Source organism: Trematomus bernacchii, unplaced genomic scaffold (assembly GCF_902827165.1).
Source record: "Trematomus bernacchii unplaced genomic scaffold, fTreBer1.1, whole genome shotgun sequence".
NCBI lineage: Eukaryota > Metazoa > Chordata > Actinopteri > Perciformes > Nototheniidae > Trematomus > Trematomus bernacchii.
The window spans coordinates 7,157,290-7,182,068 of record NW_022987828.1 but is presented as its reverse complement, the minus strand read 5'-3'; the positions used below and the strand labels follow the sequence as shown (position 1 = coordinate 7,182,068).

At 41.2% G+C, this 24,779-nt stretch overlaps 2 protein-coding genes across 7 annotated transcripts in view; one reads left to right on the top strand and one right to left on the bottom strand.

The window, feature by feature from the left end:
- The window catches only part of LOC117499387 (Kv channel-interacting protein 2), a 93,562-nt gene that overhangs the window by 16,592 nt on the left and 52,191 nt on the right, over positions 1-24,779 (bottom strand). For 2 of the 6 annotated variants that reach the window (XM_034151733.1, XM_034151737.1), the window contains exon 1: positions 19,923-20,063. The exons of 3 other annotated variants lie outside the window; for them this stretch is intronic. In XM_034151733.1, coding sequence (XP_034007624.1) covers positions 19,923-20,040 — 118 coding nt within the window. In that variant the 5' untranslated portion in view covers positions 20,041-20,063. Of the gene's footprint in view, positions 1-12,592; positions 12,916-19,922; positions 20,064-24,779 lie in introns of those variants that run through there. One more of the 6 variants, XM_034151734.1, reaches the window with a different exon arrangement.
- On the top strand, positions 3,314-4,184 carry LOC117499386 (high choriolytic enzyme 1-like). The gene has a single exon (XM_034151732.1). It carries the CDS (start codon positions 3,387-3,389, stop codon positions 4,182-4,184), a length of 798 nt encoding a protein of 265 aa, XP_034007623.1. The 5' UTR covers positions 3,314-3,386.

Here is a 24,779-nt window from a genome sequence, read left to right as displayed (position 1 = left end):
TAAAAGATAATTTTGCAAGTCAAAAAAAAATGTGTCGTAAAACTGTGAAGTAACACATTTTTTTGTGTGAAACTACTCTTTGTTTAACATTTTGGGTTACTTAATGTTACTTCATGTTAAGGCTAATAAAAATGACAAGGCTGTAATGCTAACTAACGTGCTAGCTACTAGCTATGTAGCTAACTTGATCAAGCCACTCCTGGTCCTTTCATCAGACGGGAAGCGAAAGAACGAGCAAGACCCATTGCTGGTATGATAACAGGTTATACTAACAATTTAAGTAATGTTTAATGATCTTGAACGTCACTAAAACATAGCTATTAAGAAAGCTATTTCATAAATGGCTAGATCTTGATAAATAACAATTATTTGTTTTTGTTTTGTGTTAAAATATTCAGTAGTTAAATTATTTAAAATGCACAGTCCTGAATGTGGGTTTGTGGTGAATGTGGGGATCTACAGGACACATGTTCAGAGTAAAGGCTTTCACATTATTATAATTTTATTGAAATGTACATTTTACACCACAACGGAACACAAAAGCAGGACCAACCATCATACATTGAATTCCTTGACTAACAAGAGAAAGATTCATTCATTTAAATAAATATTTAACAACAAATGGGCCGGTTCTAAAGGGTTAGTCAGTTAAACCCGATGAGAGGGGATACAGCTGTGCACATGTCATCATTAACAGACGTCGTTTAAGAGTGACGTTTGAGTGAACGAGGACATCCCAATTAATACCTGAGGACTCCTCTGTCCTCACTCGTGTCTCTCGCTCGCATCTTACGGACGCGGAGCTAAAACGCAAGGAAGGGACGCGAGTGAGGGAAAGGAGGAGTCGAGGAGGGGTATTGAGATGAGGCTTCTGATAGGAAAGGAGGTTTCAAACTTCCTTTATAACCTCCTTTAGCTTAGGAACCACTGGACCTCCCTTTACGAAAGGAGAGGAGAAAATGCTGCCCCACAATGCCTTGCGGCCGCAGCATTTGCTTTGCCGTCACACAACAGTCGGCCGTTCACGGAAACAACCGATTATGACCGAGAAATGATATCATGAAAGTTACGGTGCTTATTAAGCTTTTTAAAACGTATGTGGTAAGTTGCCAAAGTGCTTTGTTTTGAACGTTCATCAGTATTATAATCAAAAAGAGAAATATGAACGTTAGTTTTTACTGAAATGATCAAATAAAGTCAACATTTCACAGTCTTTACTGAGCTGTGTGGGGGTTGTTCAACTTTTAAAAGATGTTTGAATGGTGATATACACAGTGATAGATGTTAAGGACTAACGTTTATAATAAATACATTTGTATTGATTTTAAGATATTTTCATAGTTCATACAATCATACGTATTGGGATCATTTGTATTAATGTGGACCAGAGGGAGAGGGTGACGAGCATAAGTTTCACTTCCCTTTTTTATTTCAATTCCAACTTTGGTCATGAAGAATATGTTTCTCTGTTGACCCCGTTCATAAAGCATAAAGCAACAGCATCAGAGCACGGTGCAGAGTCTCTAGATGAGTTTACAGTAGTCCCTCGTTCTTATTAAACATCCATGTTGTAGTCCGCTGTATAGAAAACTGTAGTTTCCATAGTTTCCCCACAGCAGCAGACGCACATTTATGATGTCCGCTGGTGACGTGTTTATGGGTTAGAAAGGGTCTGCTGCACCTTCTAGTAGGTTCAGAAGGCCTTTGTTATTTATTCACATGTTTGCCCACCGATACAAATACAATACGATGTGGATCTATAGTGGTCTAATAATGACGTAGCAAAGGAGGAAATGAGGTAAGATAATGTGGTGAAAGGAGCAACAAGTCCATGCAGACAAAGGGTGTGGGGGGGGGGATATATGGGTGGTTAATGGGTGGATGTATGGATGTATGGACGGGTCAAATAAGACATACATTTTACCCAGGAGACAGCTGTCAGTGTCATGTGTGAAGACATAACTGAATACATTGACTTATTATAAGTCACGTAATACGTAAAAAAACATACCAATGTAACCCAAGCCATGATCCTTTTCTTAACCTAACCAAGTCGTTTTTGCTGCAAAAACCTTAGACACGTTATTCTGTTTAAATTCACAATGTTAACCAGGTGCTTAAAACAGTGATTGTTAAGTTTCACTTTTATTTTAGCAACCTGCAGTAGCTGCAGTCTTCCCAATTTGCCTCTTCTGTAGCAACACAACGAAACTGATAACAACTAGTAACGGGTCAAAAACGTGATAACGTTTTATCATGTGTTTCGGACCAGACTGAACAATTATTTTAAACATGGATTAATTGCCATAATATTTGCAACAGTTCTCCTGAGCCCAAGATAGGTATTCCTACCAACTTTTTTGATACCTAGACATTTACTTTAAGGTCGACATGAGGTTGACATCTATGGTTTCTTAACAACTAGTTGAATGTATTTCCATGACATTTGGTGCACACATTCATGACCCCTAACAATACATTTTAATCACTTGCGTTGATATCAGACTTTTCCTAAAGCTCATTCATCAGGCCAACATTTTGATTGGTCCTATACTTTGATCTTTTCCCAAAGACCTCGAAAACGAATGACATTCCTATTGGCCTCGCTCAGCTGTACTGTATGTGTATTACTCATTGAAAAAAAACGTTAGCATACTTGCATGCTAAACTACGATTGCAGACATGGCAAACATAAGCCAAGAGCTGACGTTTTGAGCTTATGAGCTTCCTTTTACTATAATTCTTAACCTCTGCTCACATGACATCAACTTCTGCCACAAATGTAAAAAGGGAATTATCTTGATTTTAGTAGTTAAAGATGTCTGTGTGTTTTTTTATTTCACTTGGTAATGACCCTTACTGTATATAAAGTGTCGACCCAGTGACAGATCAGTCTCCAAATATTCAGATGCTGTTTGTATTTGTTTGGCATAAATGATCTGTTCCTGTCCAAATAGTGTATGTCTATTAGTATAAAAAAACTATTTTGAAATAATACAATCAATAAAAATGTTTGAAAAAAAAATCTCACTTGCAAGTTTTAAACTTACATTACCCTTTTTAAGGTTAGTTTGGCAAAGACGTTCTAATGTGAGGTCTTGTTGTCTGAGGAACATGAAAAGTGTCTCCTTAAATAAATCCAACATAAAGCTGAGGCTATCCATCTAATGACGAGAAATAACAAACATGTTTAAAAAGCAGGTTTGTCTGTGGAGTCCTCCCTTCAGAGGTTTGTTCAGGCCTAGCAGTGTAGACCCCAACCCATAATCCTCCTGCAGACACACCTGTAGAGGAGAGTATAAAGTCCCTGGACTGAACTGAGTCAAACATCAAGCTTCAAGGAGTCTCTCCACAGCAGCTCCACAGCCTCCAGACCGACCCTGAAGATGACTCCCTCTGCCAGCCTGCTGCTGCTGCTCCTGCTCGGCCTCTCTCAGGCACTTCCTCTCCAGGAGGAAGGAATCGAAGAAGAAGAAGAAGTAGACGAAGAGGACACTGTCGACATCACCACCATGATTTTGACCACCAACAACGACACAGATGAGATCCTGCTGGAAGGCGACCTGCTGGCTCCCAAAACCAGAACCGCCATGAAGTGCTGGTCCCAGAGCTGCCTGTGGAAGAAAGGCTCCAACGGCTTGGTGACGATCCCCTTCACCACGAGCAGTCAATTCACCAGCTTGGAGAGACAGAAGATCACCAACGCTATGAATGCCTTCCACAGCAAGACCTGCCTCCGCTTCGTCCCCCGTCAGAACCAGTACGACTACATCAGCATTGAGAACAAGGGCGGATGTTACTCCAATCTGGGCAGAACAGGAGGCAGACAGGTGCTCTCTCTCAACAGGCGGGGCTGCGTCAACCACGGCATCATCCAGCACGAGATCAACCACGCTCTGGGCTTCCATCACGAACAGACCAGGAGCGACCGCGACTCATACGTCAGGATCAACTGGCAGAACATCAACCCGCAGAACGCCTACTACTTCAAAAGGCAGGACACCAACAACCTGAACACCCCCTACGACTACACCTCCATCATGCACTATGGAAAAACAGCCTTCTCCATCCAGCGGGGAAGGGACTCCATCACCCCCATCCCAAACCCCAACGTCCAGATCGGCCAGAGGAAGGGCATGTCCCGCTGGGACATCGTGAGGATCAACAAGTTCTACCATTGCTAATAACAATGCTGATGATAAATGCAAAAAAAATCTTACTTTTTCTGCTTTGTTTTTCCTGTAATTAATCAAAAAACACTGTGACGTATGGAAACAACATCAAATATTTCACTTTTCTTCAAATGTTCAAACGGCAGATTATATGACTGTCATATCCCTAAATGATCTGTAATAAAAGTAAAGCAGAGATTACTGATTGCTGTCTAGTTATTTTCATCATTTGTTTCTTTAAAAAAAAATACACACATATGCACATGAATGCAATGCCGACATGGTGCATGTATTCATCTTATCATTTTCAGTTCACTGTAAAGTCACACAGGAATTGTGTATTTCTGTATTTTTGTATCAGTATTGGATCGTGAGGTGAAAGTTACAATTCTGCAATTAATGTCAAGCTTTATCTTGCACTGAAAAACTATTCTGATCAAAACTGAACAAAAATGAATTGAGGATGAACATCACTGACTGTTAGTCAGCCCCAAGTCCTGCCTCTCATGTATAACCATTCTATTTTTACAACCCATTTATAACCATATTATTTGGGCCACAGAGCTCAGCATAAAACAATTTCAACAAAATTAAAGAACCCAGTGATCTTTTTACTTGCAACAAACATATCTTGAATTTTTCATCCAGATGGTTAAAAGAGTATTTCAGGTATCTTGAACGACTTCCAGAACAGCAGTTACCTTTTTTTATAGGACTTCTGGTGTTGTTAATTATGCAAGCAGCCTGCCTGTAGGTATGTTGATGTCAGCTGCCTCATGGATATGACGTCGGATAGTGAAAGTGCAGTCGGATTCTCTAACGTACTGCAGTCTCTTCTCCTAAGTCCTTTTGAATTCTCCTATCGACTATCCCTTAACCCCGTGACATTTCACACAGAGGTCAAGGAATAGACGACAGGGTTAGACGTTAGGAGCTTATTTTTGGACTATTCGACTTGCAACCCCTGTATTCATGAATGCTGCTCCCCTCTAGCTATTCTCTCCGTCTCTTTGTTATTGTCCCTCATTTAAATTCTACTCCAGAGACCAGACAAACAGTGGGAGGGTAAAGAAAGATCACAAGCCATTAACAATTTCCAACACACTCACACAAACATTCACATAACACTAGGGGTAGTAACACTCATGTATGGTATAATGACAATGTGTCAGATCCTTAAGCAGAGCAAACATCATTAAAGCTTTTGTACTTTGATGCCTTTTTTCTGGCACACAGCTGCATCAATGCTTCTTTAAAATACATGCTGTGTTTTTAAATAGTGTAGGGCGATGACATTGGGTTTGCATCACTCACACCAGTGCTCTTAATGTATTTCCATCAAATCATAAACACTCTACTCTGCTGTTTCCTGCCAGGAGCCAAATCAGGTAAACATCCTGAATGGGTCGATATTACAGAAAAAAACTTTGTGGCAGCTAAAAGGGTTTGAATCTCTGCTCAGTGCTCTCTAAAGGTAAGGTTTCAGCTGTTGAAAGATCTGTCTCTAAAAAGGCCATTAAGACAAATCTTTAAGGGAGATTACTGTCAAAGCAACAGAGCAACCAACCAGACTTTTAGACAAACAAGACTTTGCAATGTTGAACAAAAGGCAGAAAAACATTGAACTCAGCCAGCAGCAGCAAACAGGAAAGTTATCTAAATGTTTATTGGGATCCAGCCATGAATGAAGATGAAATGACAGTTGAATCAATAGCATGTCTGCACAAACATAAACGTTTTGAAAGGGTGAATCCAGCTGCAAGGCTTATGTAACCTTGATAAATACTGCGCGTGTGTCATTGAGAGTGTGTACTTTCTAGGGACTGGGAACGCTAGTGAGTAAAAATGTGGGTAGATAAAGTTTTTTTTTTTTTTTTGTTTAGGACTCACTTAGAGATGGAAAAACCACATTTCAGTCTACTCATTTACTTGATGTTACATTTTGAACACTGACCCCTTAAAAATATTGAGCATTCTAATGTTTATCAATGAGTCAATCACCTTTTGTGAACAGATAAAGCAAGGCCTTCATTCCTTAAGTTATAAATAAATAAGGATAAACTCATCCCCCAACCTCTGCAAACTGCAAAAAAACATAGCATACACAGCTAAAGAGAAAAAAAAGCAGACATAAAGGAAAAGATAGAGAGAAAATCTTCATCACCAACAACCATAAAAAGTGAAACTTCAGAAATCATGTGTTTTTCTTGTTGTTGTACTGTTTCATTGTTCAATGATGTTTAGCAGTGTCCGTTCTTATTGGCCGAATGCTACTTTATTTTTGTGCCAAAGAACAATCCTAAGGTTACTTTTGTTCAAGCCGATACATGAGACTATTTGCTAGGAAATTACAAACATTTACTGTCCGTATTAATGATTCTTCCCGAAGGGCAGGTCATTACTTGAGATTAATGCTGCTTGATCCAACTTAAGCTATGACAGAATATTTTCTGTAGTTATTTAAAATAGCTTTTTCTCAAGGCTCAACACAAGGCTAAGCTGTGTTGATGCAAGTCTTTCAAAATCTTCACTTGTATATCACCGGTCCATGCCTCAACAGCTCTACGACAAATCTGAGATCTCACCATATGCCGTTTCCATGGAAACGCATCCCTCGCCAAAAAACACGATGTTGTCGTTACTCATATGAAAATGGTCAAAACACCACCAGACTTCAGATGACAGTTAATGGTCCAGCCCTCAACATGTCTATGTGCCATTAGTGAGTTTTCCTCAAAAGCTGTTGCCATGGCAACGCATCCCTTGCCGTAAAACACGATATTGCTTTATCTCCTATGAAAATTGTCAAAAAGTGCTCAAACTTCACATGTGTGCTAATAGTCCAGCCGTGAAGACATCTATTTGACAGTTTTAAGATTTCTTCAAATGCTGTTGCCTTGGCAACACAATGCTCGCTATGAAACACAGTTTTCTCATAACTTCCGTGAAAATGCTCCAAACGGCCCAAAACTTCACATGTTTGGTAACGATGCAGCCATCAACACATCTAAGCATATTATGGGGTGTCAAATGTCGTTGCCATGGCGACAGATCATTCGCCATCAAGTTAGTTAAAAAGTTTGCAGTTCAAATATTCTGCTGCTTTTCCAAGCCTTTTTACTTTCTTTAATTCTCTTATCACACATTCAAGCCCCCAGTGTTCATGTATCATTTCAATCTAAATTCTTCACTTTCTTCTTACACATTACATTTCAGCATAGCAGTTCAGCGTCAGCTTTTCAGCATAAAGCATTCCCACTAGCAATTTCTTCAGGAATTGCATTCTCTAGTTCTCATTGTTGTCATCTTTCTGCAGGCATATGTCAGAAGGAAAGCACAACAATAAGTTATGTTCTTTTAACCACAGAGCATCTGTAATATAAACACAGTGTGTAGTTCACACACACACATACAGCACCTACAACTATAATCAAATAAGGAGAGTCGGAGAAAACAAGAACACAAACAGCAACAGTAGAGTGGGGAGAGGGAGGCAAATAGAAATTGAGAGAGTAATGGCGTAGGGGGGATAGCGAGCGTTGTGTATTTAATATCTTCTCTGATCCTCCTTGCTCCGAGGCGCTCATCTTCTAGCTGGCTATCAGAGGGGCAGGGAGTGAAAGAGCCTTAGACAAGGACAACAAGGACACTCTCCTCCACACTCACTACAGTTTCATTACTGTTTATAAGGTTTGCCACAACCAGGATGCTTGTTGTCCAATCCGCTGACAGAAGCAACAGTCTCTACGTGCCTGCCTTTGCTTCATCTTTCCCCAACAGAGTGAAACCTGACCTCTTAGAGTGGTATTTAATAACCTCAAGCAATTAATGAGTGTACAAAACATGAGGTCAGGATGACATTAATTATTTATTTTGAGTGATTACTTTAAGAGACTGACAGACTATCATCAGATGTGAGAGTTATAATGTCAGACTCTAAATGGTGTGCAAACATACAACCACACACACACAAACTGCATCCTCCATTAGCGTCCTCTGCTGACCGCTTAGCCATTTACCCTCACTTAGCCCTATCATTCACACACACACACACACTGCTGAGCATAGCCAAATAACCTCTTAAGCAGGAAAAATATTTGCTGAGCCTTATTGTTTAGCAAAAAAATGAAGAATAAAAGACAGAGAGAGAGAGAGAGACAAAAATGTGCACCCCGATACTCAATTTGTTTTTTTACAAACTACAATGAATTCAAGAGAAGAACCAGGATTCGTCCAAATACATATAATTATCAATCAATCCATTATCGTATTGTGCTACACTCAATGGTAGAGTAATAACTGCAATGTAAGGTCAAATATATATTGTTTCATTTTTTAAACTTTAACACACGTTAAAATATCATCATTAAAGAATCCCTTCACAAAATGATATCCATGGATTTGTTCTTAAGTACTCTGCAGGACTGAAAACCAAATAATCAAATTTCCAGAGACCTGATGAATGAAGAACATCTCTGTTAAGAGTCAGCAGGCTGGTTTGGCACATGTCATTAAAATCACAAACGACCTCCTCATCGCATCTGATTCTGGCCTCATCAGCATTCTCATCCTCCTGGACCTCTCTGCAGCCTTCGATACCATATCCCATACCATCCTCCTCAGCCGCCTGTCTGACTACCTTGGCCTCAGTGACACAGCTCTTGCCTGGTTCGAGTCCTACCTCTCTAACAGTAAACACTTTGTCACCATCAGTGACTGCAGCTCCCCTCCGGCCCCAGTCAACCAAGGTGTACCTCAAGGCTCTGTGCTTGGACCCCTCCTATTCACCATCTACATGCTCCCACTTGGTCAAATCATCCGCCAACATGGTCTCAGCTTTCACTCTTATGCTGATGACACACAGCTCTATCTCTGCACCAAACCGTCCACTCAGCTCCCCCCTCAATCCCTTGTCAACTGCCTACAGGACATAAAAAACTGGATGTCATCAAACCTGCTCAAAATCAACAGCAATAAAACAGAGCTCATGATTGTGGCTCCCAAGGCGCAGCTCCAGAAGGTTGGAGACCTGCTTCTCTCCATTGACGGCTGCTCCATCTCCCCGTCCACTGAAGTCCGCAACCTGGGAGTCATCCTGGACACCACCCTCTCTTTCCAGGCGCACATCAAATCTGTTACCAAATCCGCCTTCTACCATCTCAAAAACATTGCCAGAATCCGGCCTTCACTCTCTGACTCTGTGGCAGAAACACTTGTACACGCCTTCATCACATCCCGTCTGGACTACTGCAATGGAGTCCTGTCCGGGGTTCCCAGCAAAACCCAAGATAAGCTCCAATACGTCCAGAACTCTGCCGCCAGGCTTCTCACACGCACCAAGCCATGGCAACATATCACCCCCACCCTCATCCACCTACACTGGCTGCCGGTCAAGTCCCGGATTCAGTACAAAACACTCCTCCTCACGTACAAGACCCTCCATACCCTCGCCCCCCAGTACTTATCGGACCTCCTCCATCCCTACACCCCTTCTCGGAGTCTGCGGTCCTCAGACACGGTCCTGCTCTCCATCCCCCGCTCTCGCCTCCGAACTGTTGGTGACAGGGCGTTCAGTGTTGCGGCCCCCACCCTCTGGAATGCACTTCCTGCCGAGATCCGTAATGCTGCCTCCCTGGACATCTTCAAATCATCATTAAAAACACACCTGTTCACCCTGGCCTTCGGGCCCTAGCCCTTTCTTGGTCCCCCGGCTTCCTTTATTTTTTGTTTTCCCTTTGATTGTCTGTTTGTTTTGTTTGTCCACCATGTACAGCGACCTTGGGTCCCTTGAAAGGCGCTATATAAATATCATTTATTATTATTATTATTATTGTTATGGCTGACATTCCTTAAGTTGATATACGACAAGGAAAGACAAAATATTAAAGGCCTTTCCGAAGTGATGAAGCAGCACTGGAACATGTCCCAGCAATTTATTGTAAATCAAAGGATGATAGAGGCTGTGGTGAATATGGTAGGATGCCAAAACTTTCACTCAAGTGACCAGGAGTACCACAGCTAACTGCAGCACAGGCAGTTAAGCTAACAGCTCCTCTCTCGATAGCAACACATTCTAACAAGTGAATGTTTTTAAAGCAGGTGAAATGTAGAGGAAGAACTTCTGTGTTGTTCAAAAATGTTTTCTCAGGCCCACTTCCACCCAGCTCTTGTCTGCACACCCCATTGTAAAATTCTTCAATTTCCACCTCATAAACCTCTTACAAACACACTCCAGCCATTAGCCATTAGCTTTAAATCCATCAGAGCCTTGTAAACCTCCAGAGCAGCTCTTTCTTTTTCCTTCCTCTTTTATTTTTTCCACAGCAGTGATTCTCTCAAAGCCACTCTAGCAGGGGGTGGTTCATTAATTTGAATAGAATAGAATTGGGAGGGATGAAACCCTCTTTCATGGTCACACATGCAGAGCACACAGTACACACAGTGAAATGTGTTCTCTGCATTTAACCCATCCAGTACCAGGAGTCTAGTACTAGGAGCAATGGGCAGCTATTGTACAGCGCCCGGGAGCAATGGGAGTGAGGGGGGAAGGGGGATGTCCGGTGCCTTGCTCAAGGGCACCACGGCAGGGCAGGAGGTGAACTGGGACCTCTCCAAGTAGAAGTCCACACTCCATATTTAGGTCTGGTCGGGGACTTGAACCGGCGACCCTACGGCTCAGAGTCCAAGCCCCTACTGACTGAGCCACTACCGGACCTAAAATATATATTTCTTTATACTGTAGGTAAACAAAGTATATGTTGATATGTGTGTGTGTGTGTTTGTGCTGAGATTAGCCACTTTTCAACATAACTCACGTACCCATGTAGGCATGTGTATATCAAGTGTATATCACGTGCCCTAATACTGTTTATAGTGTGCATTGGTGAGTGCATGATTCTGCAGATAGTCTGAGTAATACAGTGGTTCTGCCATTTCTACCAAATTCCTCCAATAAAGACAAAATTCATTAGCTTAAGTACTTATAAGAGAGTTGGCACGCATACACACACGCTTGTTACATCCCCCTTTTCCCATAAAGAACGATCACAATGTAGTGAAGACTGATGCTTACAGTGTAATGGGGGTACACATGATGCATCCTGTATTTGTGTGTGTTTGTTTGTGTGTGCATGCATGTGCACGCAGAGCATAGTTGATATTTTTCCAAGGGGAACTTTTTTGAGATGACAGGGCTTTTGGCCCACCTTGACTACTGGGTGCAGTCCAGCATGTGCGCCAGGGATGGAGATTGTCTCAAATAGTGTAGCATCCGTAAGAATTTGCTTGAGAAAATTCTTAATCTATGAAGTGTTTTTTTTTTAGAGGAAATGAGAAGAAAACTCAGGTTCCTGTCAGACTGCTGCTGTAACTAGATGCCCAAAGTGCACAGAGCACTCTCGCAGTAAAGTGAATAAAACAAAAAGTAACAATGGAGATAAGAATCCTATCTTCCCTGTTGTCACTAAAGAGAGCTGAGATAAGCAAGTGTGAACAAGGTAAAGTAGATTAGATTTAGATGGGACAAAGCATGGGTCATCCAGATAAGACAGGCCAAAAAGGCCCTGGTGGGTGGTGAGGGATCCTGGGGGTGAGCCAGGTCGGGACAAGGACCTTTTTCAGTCAACCCTTCATTTACAGGCATTTGCTATTTGAGATGTTGTAAGCTAAGTTGTACCAAGCTATAATTAAACATCTGTGAATAGACCTTCTAATTGAGTATATGCTTCTCCTGCTGATTCACCACAAATCAATGAGGGGGTCCCTCCCTTGTTCATAGCTCTAATGGTGAAAATATTGTTAAGTGACACACTTTTTAACTGAATTATGTTTGTCAAATCACATTAAGCTAACTTCACCACAAAACATTTTGATCTATGATCCGCAGCAAAGGAGCCATATTTTCTCTCTTGATACAGCTCCATACTAAAGGCTATAGGCTAATGAGAGCACTGAGCGTGAGGCTGACATTCCCTCAGCCAGACAAGTTCCTCTACAGCACTCAGACCCACTCTGTCCATAGTGTTATCGATTAAAGGGTAAAAGTACACACCCCAGGGGCAGAGGAAGGCCTCACACACAGCTAAAGTTACTGTGTGTGTGTGTGTGTGTGTGTGTGTGTGTGTGTGTGTGTGTGTGTGTGTGTGTGTGTGTGTGTGTGTGTGTGTGTGTGTGTGTGTGTGTGTGTGTGTGTGTGTGTGTGTGTGTGTGTGTGTGTGTGTGTGTGTGTGTGTGTGTGTGAGTGAGGGAAAGAGGGAAAGAGGGAGAGTTGTGTGGCCCACAGTTGCACTGGTAACCCAAACCCTAAAACAGGATATCTGTTAATGCACACACTCCTACACCCACATCCTTAAAATCTCAGTCTTTACTCTACCATTATCGTCCCGTTATTAAACCCACAAATCTCTGAGAAAGCCCATTACCTTCCCCTCCGACAGGCTCGAACATCCCAAACTGCTCCAGGACTTTGATGAAGAGACCCATGACCACCAGTAAAGCGATCACCTCCAAGCCATCCAGACTCAACATCTTTGGTTACCGTCTGTCATCGCCCAGCACTGCGCCGCCGAGCCAGGTCGGTTCAGCCCGGGTCGAGTCCCACCAGCGACACGACCACCGGTCCAACTCCACCCAACTTGAGCAGCGTTCAACTTCAGTTCAGCTAAGAGTCCGGTTCCGCTTACTTTTATCCACTTCAATCCAATCAAGTATTCTAACTTGAGACTATAATGGAAAGTGGAATAAAGAGTGAGGCCACAGATTGCCACCACACCTGGACTAAAGTTTAAGTTTTTCTCCTCTACTCTTTCTTCTTTCCTTCTTGCATGCCTCCGTTGAGTAATGGAAACTTGGGATGTGCTGCGCCTGCTGGTCCTTTGGCAGTGGTTGTAAGGAAGAGAGTGTTGTGAGGGGGAAGAGAGAGTGAGTGAGGGAGAGGCAGCAGATAACAAGGGGGGGAGAGGATGAGTGGGAGATGGCATAGAAAATGAGAGAGAGAGAGATAGAGATAGAGATAGAGAGATAGAGATAGAGATAGAGATAGAGATAGAGATAGAGATAGAGATAGAGATAGAGATAGAGATAGAGATAGAGATAGAGATAGAGATAGAGATAGAGATAGAGATAGAGATAGAGAGAGAGAGAGAGAGAGAGAGAGAGAGAGAGAGAGAGAGAGAGAGAGAGAGAGAGAGAGAGAGAGAGAGAGAGAGAGAGAGAGAGAGCCAGACTCACACTCGAAGTGAGACAGGGATTGTTTGGGGGGTGAGGGAGTTTAGGTATGCCCTCCCTCTCATTGATTTGTCCAATGTGGTTTCCTTGGTAACTAGAAAAAAAAGGTGAAAAGCCATATTTCACTTATGGAAAGAAAATATATTTATGTTTATCTGAATTCAATTCCCATCCCAAGTGTGTGTTTACATTGTATGGATAACTGTTTTGCAGTCCTTATGCCTGCTGGTAAATGCACTGCATGATCTACTGAAATGTGTTTCTATCAGGGTTCAATTGGAAAAGTATTTTTGGGTTGAAATGCAACATATTTTAGATACATACAGTAGCTGCAGTGCTATTGAGCCTGAGGGTCTTAACGATTGAACTCTCTAGTCTGTTTACAATTACATACAACACCCTTTACAATTGATCAAGTTTGTCTTTCTGTACTGTTGTCTGAGTCTTTTTAACACATAGTGGTCACAAAAGGGTCCCACAATGTAAGGTTAGTGTAAAATGTTTAGTCCCTAACAAAGTGCTGACCAACATCATGCATTATTAGGAAACGATAAGGTCATTTAAGACATCTGCTGGATAAGAATAAAGACCTAGTTTGTTTTTGGTATCATACATATTCAAGAAGAGTGCGTGAGCAGTAAATCAACTTGTATTGTATATATATATATAGGTGTTATACTTTATGATTCATATTCTTCACAAGTTCTGCTTTCTATTAAAATGCAGAAGAAAGTGAATTGTTCAGATACGGTTTGCCAGGGTGGGAAAAAAAAGACACTTTTTCCCAGAAAAACCTTAAAGGTCCCATGACATGGCCATTTCCACTGATCATAATTCCATTGTTGAGGTCTACTAGAATATATTTACATTGTTCAATGTTCACATTGGTTTCTCATACAGCATCTCTGTATAGTATGTGTATTCACTCTCTGTCCTAAACGGCTTGTTGGAGCTCCTGCCCCCCCCTCCCTGTGAGCCCACTGTGCTCTGATTGGTCAGCTTGCCCACTCTGTTCTTATGAGTCCACCACCGTTACAGCGGAACATCAGTGATTATGTGTTACAATGGCGTTAGCAACCAGAAAAGGACACCAGTAATGACAAACAGATGAGAATGCTGCGTGGGGTCTGGGTGCCGTGTTGGCGGGACGTTGCGGGGCTCGCTGCTCCGCCTTTTGAGGATCGAGGAGCGGACAGTGTGAGCTGTATTACTGGGGTCGTTTCCTGGTTGCTGCGTGGGAACTGCGAGACAGCGAGACATCGCGGAACTCAACCTGAGCACACACATACACTCACAGCCAGGCTGTTCGCCACACAGTTCGCCACACACTCAAAGCCTGAGAAAAGATAAGGCTAAGTGAGTGTGTGTGTGTGAGGAGCTCCACGGATTGGTCCATTTGGTCGTCGTTACGTCACTTAGACCAGGAAGAAGAAAATGGAAAAAGAAAAATCTCCAACGAGGCGTTCTGGAGCAGCACAGACACATCTTTTCTGTGTTCGAGTTTTACTCGCTACAGGGTGTACTTTGAGGGTTTGTGACTTTGCAGACCGTTTACATCAGGGGTGTCAAACTCAAATACACAGTGGGACAAAATTAAAAAATCGGTACTAGTCGAGGGCCGGACTGGTTCAATGTTTATTGCAAAACTTATTGAAATGAACTTATTGCACATATTAAACCTGGAACTAACAAAGCCTATATGCCTATAAAAACAACCTTAAACATTAAATAATCAGTTGCATTCATTTCTTATGGCTCTATCTGCAGCTTTTCCGGAGTCATTTCTTATGATTACATTTTTCCACAGGCCAACAACAGCTTCAAAAAAACAATTTACCTCAAAGAAAAAATGTCCTGTTGTCGAAAAAAAGTGCAAAAGGAAACATCCATTTAAACTCAGTGTGCTGCTCTGTGATGCTAGTTTAAGCCAGATACTTGGCATCTCATCTTGGGTGCAAGTTCATCAATGTTTGGGGTCAGGCTCTGAGCTGAGGAGATCCTCAGGATTGAGTGAAGGTATGCGTGCAATATACCGGCGGGCCAGATCTAATAGTAATTAGAAATGATCCTGCGGGCCGAAATTAAATCTACCACGGGCCGGATTTGGCCCGCGGGCCTTGAGTTTGACATGTGGTTTACATGCATAAAAAGCTACATAACACACAAGGGGACGGGTAATAACCGGAAAAGCATGTCATGGGACCTTTAAAATAACTTTTGTAAAGCAATCAATGTTTTTACACACCCTTTCCGAAAGTGGAACTGCTGGTTTTAAAAACAAAGTACATGAAGATGACAGCTCTTGTCTGTTACAGAACTTTAAGTATAAGCCTGTTATGGTCATTTCCTGCGCAGCATGCCTCATTACGGAGAAGTCTGACACATAAACAGAAACCAGGTGATGCATACTAGCACACAAACACACACATGGTTCAGGCAAGGTAATGGGAAACCTAATCTTATCATCTCACTCTTCTCGTTTATAGTGTGTACTTTGGCAAACAAACACCAAGTCACAACAGAGCCATTTGTCCTCACTCTATGGCAGTAATGTATACTGGCTTAATTCAAGCTGCGCTCAAATTGCAGACATACTGTAAACAAAGGAATGTTCAACACACGCTCTCAAAAGAGAGAGAGAAATCTGAGCCTGACTTGTTGGTTAAAAATGATTTCTCTGCACACTTATTTATTGAAGTGTTATCATTGGAGGGGAGAAACAGAGCGGTGGAGGTAAAGAAGAAGAAGAGGCAGGCTGTTGCTGAGACATGGTGGCAGGGGAGAGTAATGAGAAGTAAGATAAGACAGGAACAGAACGTGAAGCAACAAAGGAAGGACAAACTGAAGAGCCTGAGTGTGTAAGGTCAGGTCCCTCTTTGTGGTGATCTGCGAATCTCAAAGGGAAGAGATATCTATTCTTTATTACCCTCCAGCATCTCTCCTCTCCTGGAGGATTTTTCACCTAATTCTGGCTGTCAGGAGAGAAAATTGGACCTGCAGATGTGCCCTCTATCAATATTCTCCTACCCTTACTTTCTTTAGAGGAGGAATTTCATCAAAATGAGACAAACAAGTAGTGCATATTTACTCTTTCAGGGCCACGGTTGACAAGACTAACTCAATATTACATTAATTTAATACGAAATGACTGCCTAAAACTAAATGATCAATTAAAAAGCTCAGAGAAACAGGTCCATTTTAAAACTAATCGACAAAATGTTAATTTCCGAATATATTTTTAGGGTCTAATCTTTGTATATTCACTACAATGATTCATGAACCAGCAGTCTGAGACATTGTTTACTGCTTAAAAGGGAGTTAATGAGATTTGGTGAAGATTAATGTGTGTTAATATAAGAGCAATTAAAACAGACCAGTCAAATTTGACTAGGAACACTAAAGTGAGAGAAACGAACACGACAGGAGGGTTAAGAGCAAACAGCTGTTATTGTAAAATGTTCCCCTCCACAGTGCCACATGACATTGCTGTCTAGATGTATTCCTCTCAGACAAAACTGCATTTCAAACTTTGGTGAATATAGCAAGATGTGGCTCTGATATCACATTTGTTTTATATTTTGCTTCTAAAGTATTTGGTTGTGTTTTAAGAAACTCAGTTGGCGTGCCTTCCTGTTCTTCCCAATTCGTGAAGGTTTGTGAATTATTTTAGCCTGTTATGTTGGAATATTTTGCATGTTATCTATAGCATGAAGCGTATCAACAATAAATTAGAGATTCAGTTTATTCTTCATCAGTAAGTAAAACCAGAGTGAAGTAAAACTATGATTCACCCCTAATATAAAGTTACATTCTTTTTCAAATGTTAGGGGGTGGGTACTGAAGGTTTTTGAAGCCAAGGGGCACAAAGAAAATATTGATAACAATGAAGAGGACCTTGCTTTTTTCAGAAAATGTAAGCGATAAAGCTTAGTCCTAATTCCCTACAAAATGATTTTTATACAGAACCTTAAATACACAGTGCCTAAGGTTGCTCTATTGACTGATAACTGTTGTTTCATAATTCATACAAGACATTCAGAATATCTTTAAACAAAACATGACCTCACTTTTTCTCTTTTTCCCCTTTGGCTGCTATTGATTTTTCCAAATTCCTCCGCTGCTAAATATACTGTAAGATATGCCGTCGGACGTGAGCACTGAAGGAAAGCGAGCCAATTGATACGTGCTAAACTTTGAAGAGTGCTGTTCACTTTGTGCTGATGGGTTTATGACTAAATGAAGTGAATGGCTTCATTGACTCATACCTCAGTATTTATGTGGCTCTATTGTATAAATATGTCACACATAAGGCCTCAGGGGAATGTTACGAAAAAGGGATCTGACATTTGAGCTTTTTCAGATCCTCTCAGGGAGACACATCGTGACTGCAGCAGGGAAGGATTTATGACAGATTTCAGGCCTAGAGCATTTTTATCTTGTTGTACATAAAAATACTTTTTTCACAGCTAGGAAGGTCGAAACTACATGACAACTAAGCTTCTATGGCTGTGTCTTGCTGTATTGATCATTGCATGTTACATTCTCTAATCTACAGAATGTGCTAATTGGAGAACATGACTATCGATCTGTGCTTCAATGAGGCTTGACCGACCGTGCTTCGGAGAGAGGAACTCACAAATACACTCTCACACAAAATCACACGCACACTAAGAACACAATCACTCTTCAGCCACATTTCAATCGACACTATGGCATTGTGTTAGGACTCGTATGAACATACATTTGAAATCAATAACACGATAGATGTCTGGGCAAACATGTTAACTTTGCTTCTCATGTCACACCGTGAGCTGAGCCACATCGACGATCAATACAGATACAATACACTGGGAACTGGAAACAAATAAAGGAGGAGGCGTTTTGAAATCCTATGTTGGCTAGACTAGGACATCTAGTGGGCACAAAGGGCGAAGATCAGACACTGAAGCCCCGAATAAAACATAATGATTTAACTTGTTTGCCATAGGTCAAATTCAGCGGCAGTTATTTTTGACACTCCGACATACTTGGTTTCACACACTCATTCATAAGAGGATATGCAACTTCACCCTAATATACCTTTAAAGGGCCCATGTCATGCTTTTCTGGTTATTACCCGTCCCCTTGTGTGTTATGAAGGTTTTTATGCATGTAAACGGTCTGCAGAGTCAAAAACCCTCAAAGTACACCCTGTAGGGAGTAAAACTCTAACACAGAAAAGACCTCCCCAAAACGCCTCGTTGGAGATTTCTCATGTTCTTCCTGGGCATCGTGACGTCTGGATACCCAGTAGCCACGCCCAGAGCTATGACGCACCCTCTGCCAGCCAAGCATATATACTGTTGGAATCTCAGGTTCAGTTCAAAACAGTGCTAACTGGGCTAACGAAGTTGCTAGCGTTTACATATATCAACTACAATGTCAGCAGATGGCCATACATGTTTCTCATAGCAGGAGAATGTCTGCATTCACACACGAAATACTCATAGACAGTATACTCCGGGTGATTTACCCTACGGTCAGTACATTATAGTTGGCGTTCCTAACCGAGCTACCGTTCATAGCATGTATGCTACCAAGATAAACAACGACGCTACTGAGAGGTAGACATGCTAGGCGAAAAAATTGTTTTCATGCCAGCTACAATGAATGACAGAACGTAGCAGACTACCCGTATAAGATTGCAATTGTAAACACGTTCTTCCATTACACAGAACAAGCCATTGACACAGTGCTAACTGGGCTAACGAAGTTGCTAGCGTTTACATATATCAACTACAATGTCAGCAGATGGCCTTACATGTTTTTCATAGCACGAGAATGTCTGCATTCACACACGAAATACTCATATACAGTATACTCTGGGTGATTTACCGTACGGTCAGTCGCAAAACTTAATTACATTATAGTTGGCTTTCCTAGCATGTATGCTACAAAGCTAAACAACAAGGCTACCTATAGCTAGACATGCTAGGAAAAACATTGTTTTTATGCAAGCTAAAAAGAATGACCGACACGTAGCAGACTACCGTATAAGATTACAATTGTAAACACGTTATTGCTAGCCTAATATGAACCACTAGCTTTTGTTCATAGTAGGTTAGCATATTACACTGAACAACTAGCAAACATAGGTTAGCTTATGCAAAAACTGATGCTCCGCTCAGAGCCGAAAAAACACTGTGTTAGACATGGGCGGAGCCTCTCTGGTGGTTGACTAATCAGAACACACTGGGCTCACAGGGAGGGGGGGGGGGGGGCCAGGAGCTCAAACAAGCCGTTTAGGGCAGAGAGTGAATACCGGTGAATACACATACTTTACAGAGATGCTGTATACGAAACCAATGTGAGTTTGGAAAATTGCACAGTATAAATCTATTTTAGTATACCTCAACAATGGAATTATGATCAGTGGAAATGGCCATGACATGGGCCCTTTAACTTGTTTTTTACTTAAAAAGACACCTGTGTTATTGTCTTCTCTGTTGAGTCTGCTACTGTATACAAATAATGTCTTGCACTCACCTTTCCTCATAAACAGCCAGTAGGAGAGTGGGAATATTGACATGAGGATGAGAGCATATAAGCCTCCTATGCCCTCCTCAGAGCCATTCAGGATGACCGCAGAGTTAAATATCCACATGCCCAGCACAGGAGAGATCAGGACCTGCGCTCAGCATGTATTTGTTATGACTATGCTACATTAGGAGATAATGGCCGAGTCCCCTCCTTCTGTGGGCGTAACACACAATAGTTTGTACCTGTGCCTGAACCTGAAGAAGTATAATTTTGTACTTCTGATACTTTAAACTTTGGCTTGAAATAATGTAATTTTTACTCCACTAAATTGTATTGGAAGTTAGTATGAATTTCACATTTTCAGGTTATAATATTATCAACAAATAACTGTGACTTAAATAAAAACGTTATGTGTCCTATGCTGAACTTCGCAGCTATTTATCAGTGCATATTGTAAAAATATAAGCTCCAACCAACATGTATGTACATACTACTCCAATAATAATAATAATAAAATAAAATAATACCTACTGTATAATTCTGAAAAAAATAGCTTTTCTGCTAAATAAGTTATTTCAGATTTTGCAATATTGCAATATTTCTTTTATTTTTTTTATTCAAAAGTTGAATGTTTTATTTGTACACCCTTGTTAATTCATCTTTAGTAAAATATCTGATTACTTCTTCCATGATTTGGACACACACACCTGAACAAACTAATGTCATTGTGAACCAGCTGTTTTGATAAGTTTTTCCCTTATGATCTATGATCTACTTTTGTAAAGGTTTACAAAAAAATCCTCGATCCTCAATTATCCATTCAACCGGCCTGAATGAGGCCCATTATGTTCCTTTATGTTCATTTTGTGCTATGACAACATGTCTTGTAAAAAGAGCTGTTATGAGTTGCTGTTATGCCCCGTGACAACACACAATAGATGTGGAACAGTGACATTGGTGGTAAGGACATTTTAAAAACAACAACCGCTGATACAGTAAATGGCAACACAGCTGTTTGGTGATTTTGAGATAACAATGCTGGAAAATGTACATTATTTTGCCAAAGTACAAAAACAAACCCTGAAGCAATGTATTATTTATAACATGAATATAGTGCAGAGTGAGTGGACTTTGAATTTCACAGTGCCAGCGAGCAGGTGCTGGACGGCTAGAAGCCCACTGGGAGAGAAGAAAGAGAATGAGGAAGAGGGTGGAGAAGAGAGAAAGACAAACACAACACTGCAAGAGAGGTGGGAACATCACAGAAAATACAGAAGGTGCAGAAATGATATAGGAAGTGAGGCTGCATTAGGAAAGGAAGAATTACAAAATTGAAATATATTGAGAAATGTACTTTCTCATAAACACTGGCAAGTACAATCAATCTCCACTAGAGGTCAGTGTAGATTAAAGCAATTGCATGCATTATAAAATAATTTAAACACACAGTTACAGAAGCTTAAAGACACAGAGAATATTTTTGGTAGATGGTCCAACATGTGACTTTCAAATGTTCTTTCCTCATCCTCTAAGCTAATTAAAGAAGCATGCAGCAGTTTTGAGTTGGAGCCAAGTCTGTAAAACCATCTCGCCAGCAGTAAGTCCTTAGCCTCACCTTTAAGAGAGCGGCAAATATAGCCTGGCACCGAGCCGGGAGCTCTGGTGGTCGGCTAGATGAGGTAATAACTGAAGAGTCAAAGGTAAAACACCTGTAAAAAGACCTTGAGTTGTAGGCTACACTTATATCATGGCTGAACTGTTCCAGCCTCTGCTTCAGTTGGGTAAAGGACAGAAACTGTTGCTCGGCCCACTGCCCGTCCCTTTGTATCTGAATAATGTCTCAGTGGAGCAGCACAATGACAACATGTACGTTGAGTTGCCGCTACGCTGATTCAGCAGCTATTCAAAAGGTACAAAACGATCCAACCTATAACCAAAGGAGAGATCTGCCTGTACTGCGCACTCAAAACCCTGCAAAGTCACTGAGGGTGGGCAGCACACTATTGACGGGAAAGCACACAGTCACACACAAACAAGATCCATAACTACACAAAAAGTAAATTTGTGCAACCTTTTGTTAACATTAGGTAATGAAAAACTAATAACATAATAGCGTCTCAATAATGGAGATATTATGGTTTTCTGTTTTGTATCATATTGAACTGAATATCTGTGTTTGGGCCAGACAGCAAAATAAGACAATTAACCAAACTCGAATTAACAGTTTTCACTATATTCGGACATTTTATAAACCAAATAAGTAACTGATCAATCAAGAAAGTAATTGTCAGATTACAGGACATGATAGGGAATAAGTGTTAGATACAGCCCTATTTAAATGATGATAAGCAGGTTAAATGGGATTGGAGAGTGGAGAGGAGAGGAGACAGGACAGGAGTGAAAGCTGCGATAGTCTCTGACAGCCAGGCCCATTCACCGCTCCATTGTGTTAAAGCTGTCAACTGTCACCAGAGAGGAAAGCACTGACACAGGGAGACAGACAGAGAGAGAGGATGTCGTCATGGACACGACACATAGCATCAGTTACCCCAGGTTTGAGTGCACACAATGCACAAAGTTCACACCTTCCACATTTTCACTCAACTCCATGTATTGGTAAAAACCACACAGACTGGCTGTTATATTGTGCCTGTGCCTGTATTGATCCAGCATTCAACACACACATACACACAAGACAACACACACACGGTTCAGCATGTTTTTAACTGCACTTATAGTTTCAGCTGTGCTGTCCCTCTAATATTTTAAAACCTTGTGGACATGACAAACTTCATTATCATATCATGGCCGAGCAGGCTATGGCCCCCATTAGTATTCTGCAGAGCAAGCACACAAACATACATACAGAGTACGGATATTTAATAAGAGTTGCATATGCCTCCCAGAGGGTAATAGTTATAATCATTTTCCTGCTGTGCTCCCAGCTTTAAAGTATATATTATATGTGTCTGAAGATATTTTTATATTTAGCCTGATCAATGTATCCTTGTCAGACGGAATACAATCAGTGCTAATCTTGGTCAGCGATTGTTTTCTAGTTTTTGCATAATGTAGACGGCTCTTTATTGATTTCTTTGTTTGTCCACTCATGGGACCCATCAGCTGTCCTCTACTGTACACCCTCTACATTATTTACAGTGTTAGCTTATGCTAATATCTCCAGGATTGGTTAATCCAAATACATATTATTTTCCTGTAGTAGTAGTAGGCATGAAGAAGTGCTGCCTCATCGCAGTACACTGCAGGTGAACTGTTAGTTTTGTCTCAAAATATAAAAAACTTAATTTTCAACAGCAGCGTTCTTTCCATATAACAATGTCTTCTCCACTGATAATGGACAGAGGCGGTGTAAACAGTTTTCATTGAAGCTATTCTGCTGAATACATATGGTAGCTCCCATACAATCGGTTGACAGTGAGCTCTATGGATTTTCCAGACTAACAAGGACACTGATTATGCGAGATGGTGTTGACTTTTTTAAAGGGTGTTTTAATGCTGTGAGCACAACAAACACTATTACATTTGCACCCATTACATGTGTGTATAAGGGAAGATACTGTATATAACTCCCAATCACTGTGTTGTATTTCCAATGGGAACATATTTTCACTGGGGATCATTTGTGTCTCCCTGGCATAAGTGACAATGTAAGTCATTTGACAGTTAGTCTCTTCTTGTGTGAATCTCATTCATAAAAAGTACTTTAATCATTATTCATAGATATCTCTTTTTTAAATCCAATACTGTTCTCAAACTTATAAAGTTTCCTTCAGTATTGACATCAAAAAGCTAAATCCTGTCTGCCCCCTTTAACAGAAGTATGTTTAAGTCATTGCATCGCTTTAACTCTACACACATATTGAATACTAAGTAATCTGCAGCGCTGAGATAAGGGAGAAGATATATTTTTCTTTTTATAATTTGACTGAGCAAACCTTAAGTAAAACACATTCAAGCAGTCACTAGATTCCTGGAAAAACTGCTATACACACACACACACACACACACACACACACACACACACACACACACACACACACACACACACACACACACACACACACACACACACACACACACACACACACACACACACACACACACACACACACACACACACACACACACACACACACACACACACACACACACACACACACACACACACACACACACACACACACACACCTATTTTCACAAAGGCAAGCAGGAACACAGGCCATGACGTGTTACACAGTAGGAGTGGGCCTCCAAAGCTAAAAATAGTCTTGAGAGGAATCAGATTTGGAGAACCGGAGGTGGGAACTGATGAGATTACATATATCCACATGTGTGTGTGTGCACGTGTGTGTGGATCATGAGCACACACACACACACAATTGGCTTGGACCTGAGTAAATGGAGTCAGACTGACATCATGCCGCCTCGGAGACGGACAAGAAGAGTGAACAGCAGGAAGGCAGCTGCACAGAGAGTAAAAGAGGGAAACTGTGGAAGTGATGATTACGAGGAAGACGATACAATGGAAGCACAGGTGAAGTTATTAACTGTGATTTAGACCCACAGAAGCACAAATATTTAGATGCAGTGGCACACATCTACATTACATGTACGTGACACTGTAGGCACATGAAGTGATGAAGTGTATATATAATATTCATGTGTGAACAGCCTTCCAAGGACACCACAGTATTAATAACACATGGAACTGGAACACTTGAGTATGATAGAGAACAAACGTAATGTATATTCTGGTTTCCATATTAATGTGATTTGAATTTGCTTGACTTTCACCAAGGACATGCCTAGAAATGTCCATGTGTCTCATGGGGGGCAATGACC

Bases quoted from the DNA above. Each gene is read 5' to 3' on its own strand.
- LOC117499386 (XM_034151732.1), top strand. From the start codon at position 3,387: ATGACTCCCTCTGCCAGCCTGCTGCTGCTGCTCCTGCTCGGCCTCTCT.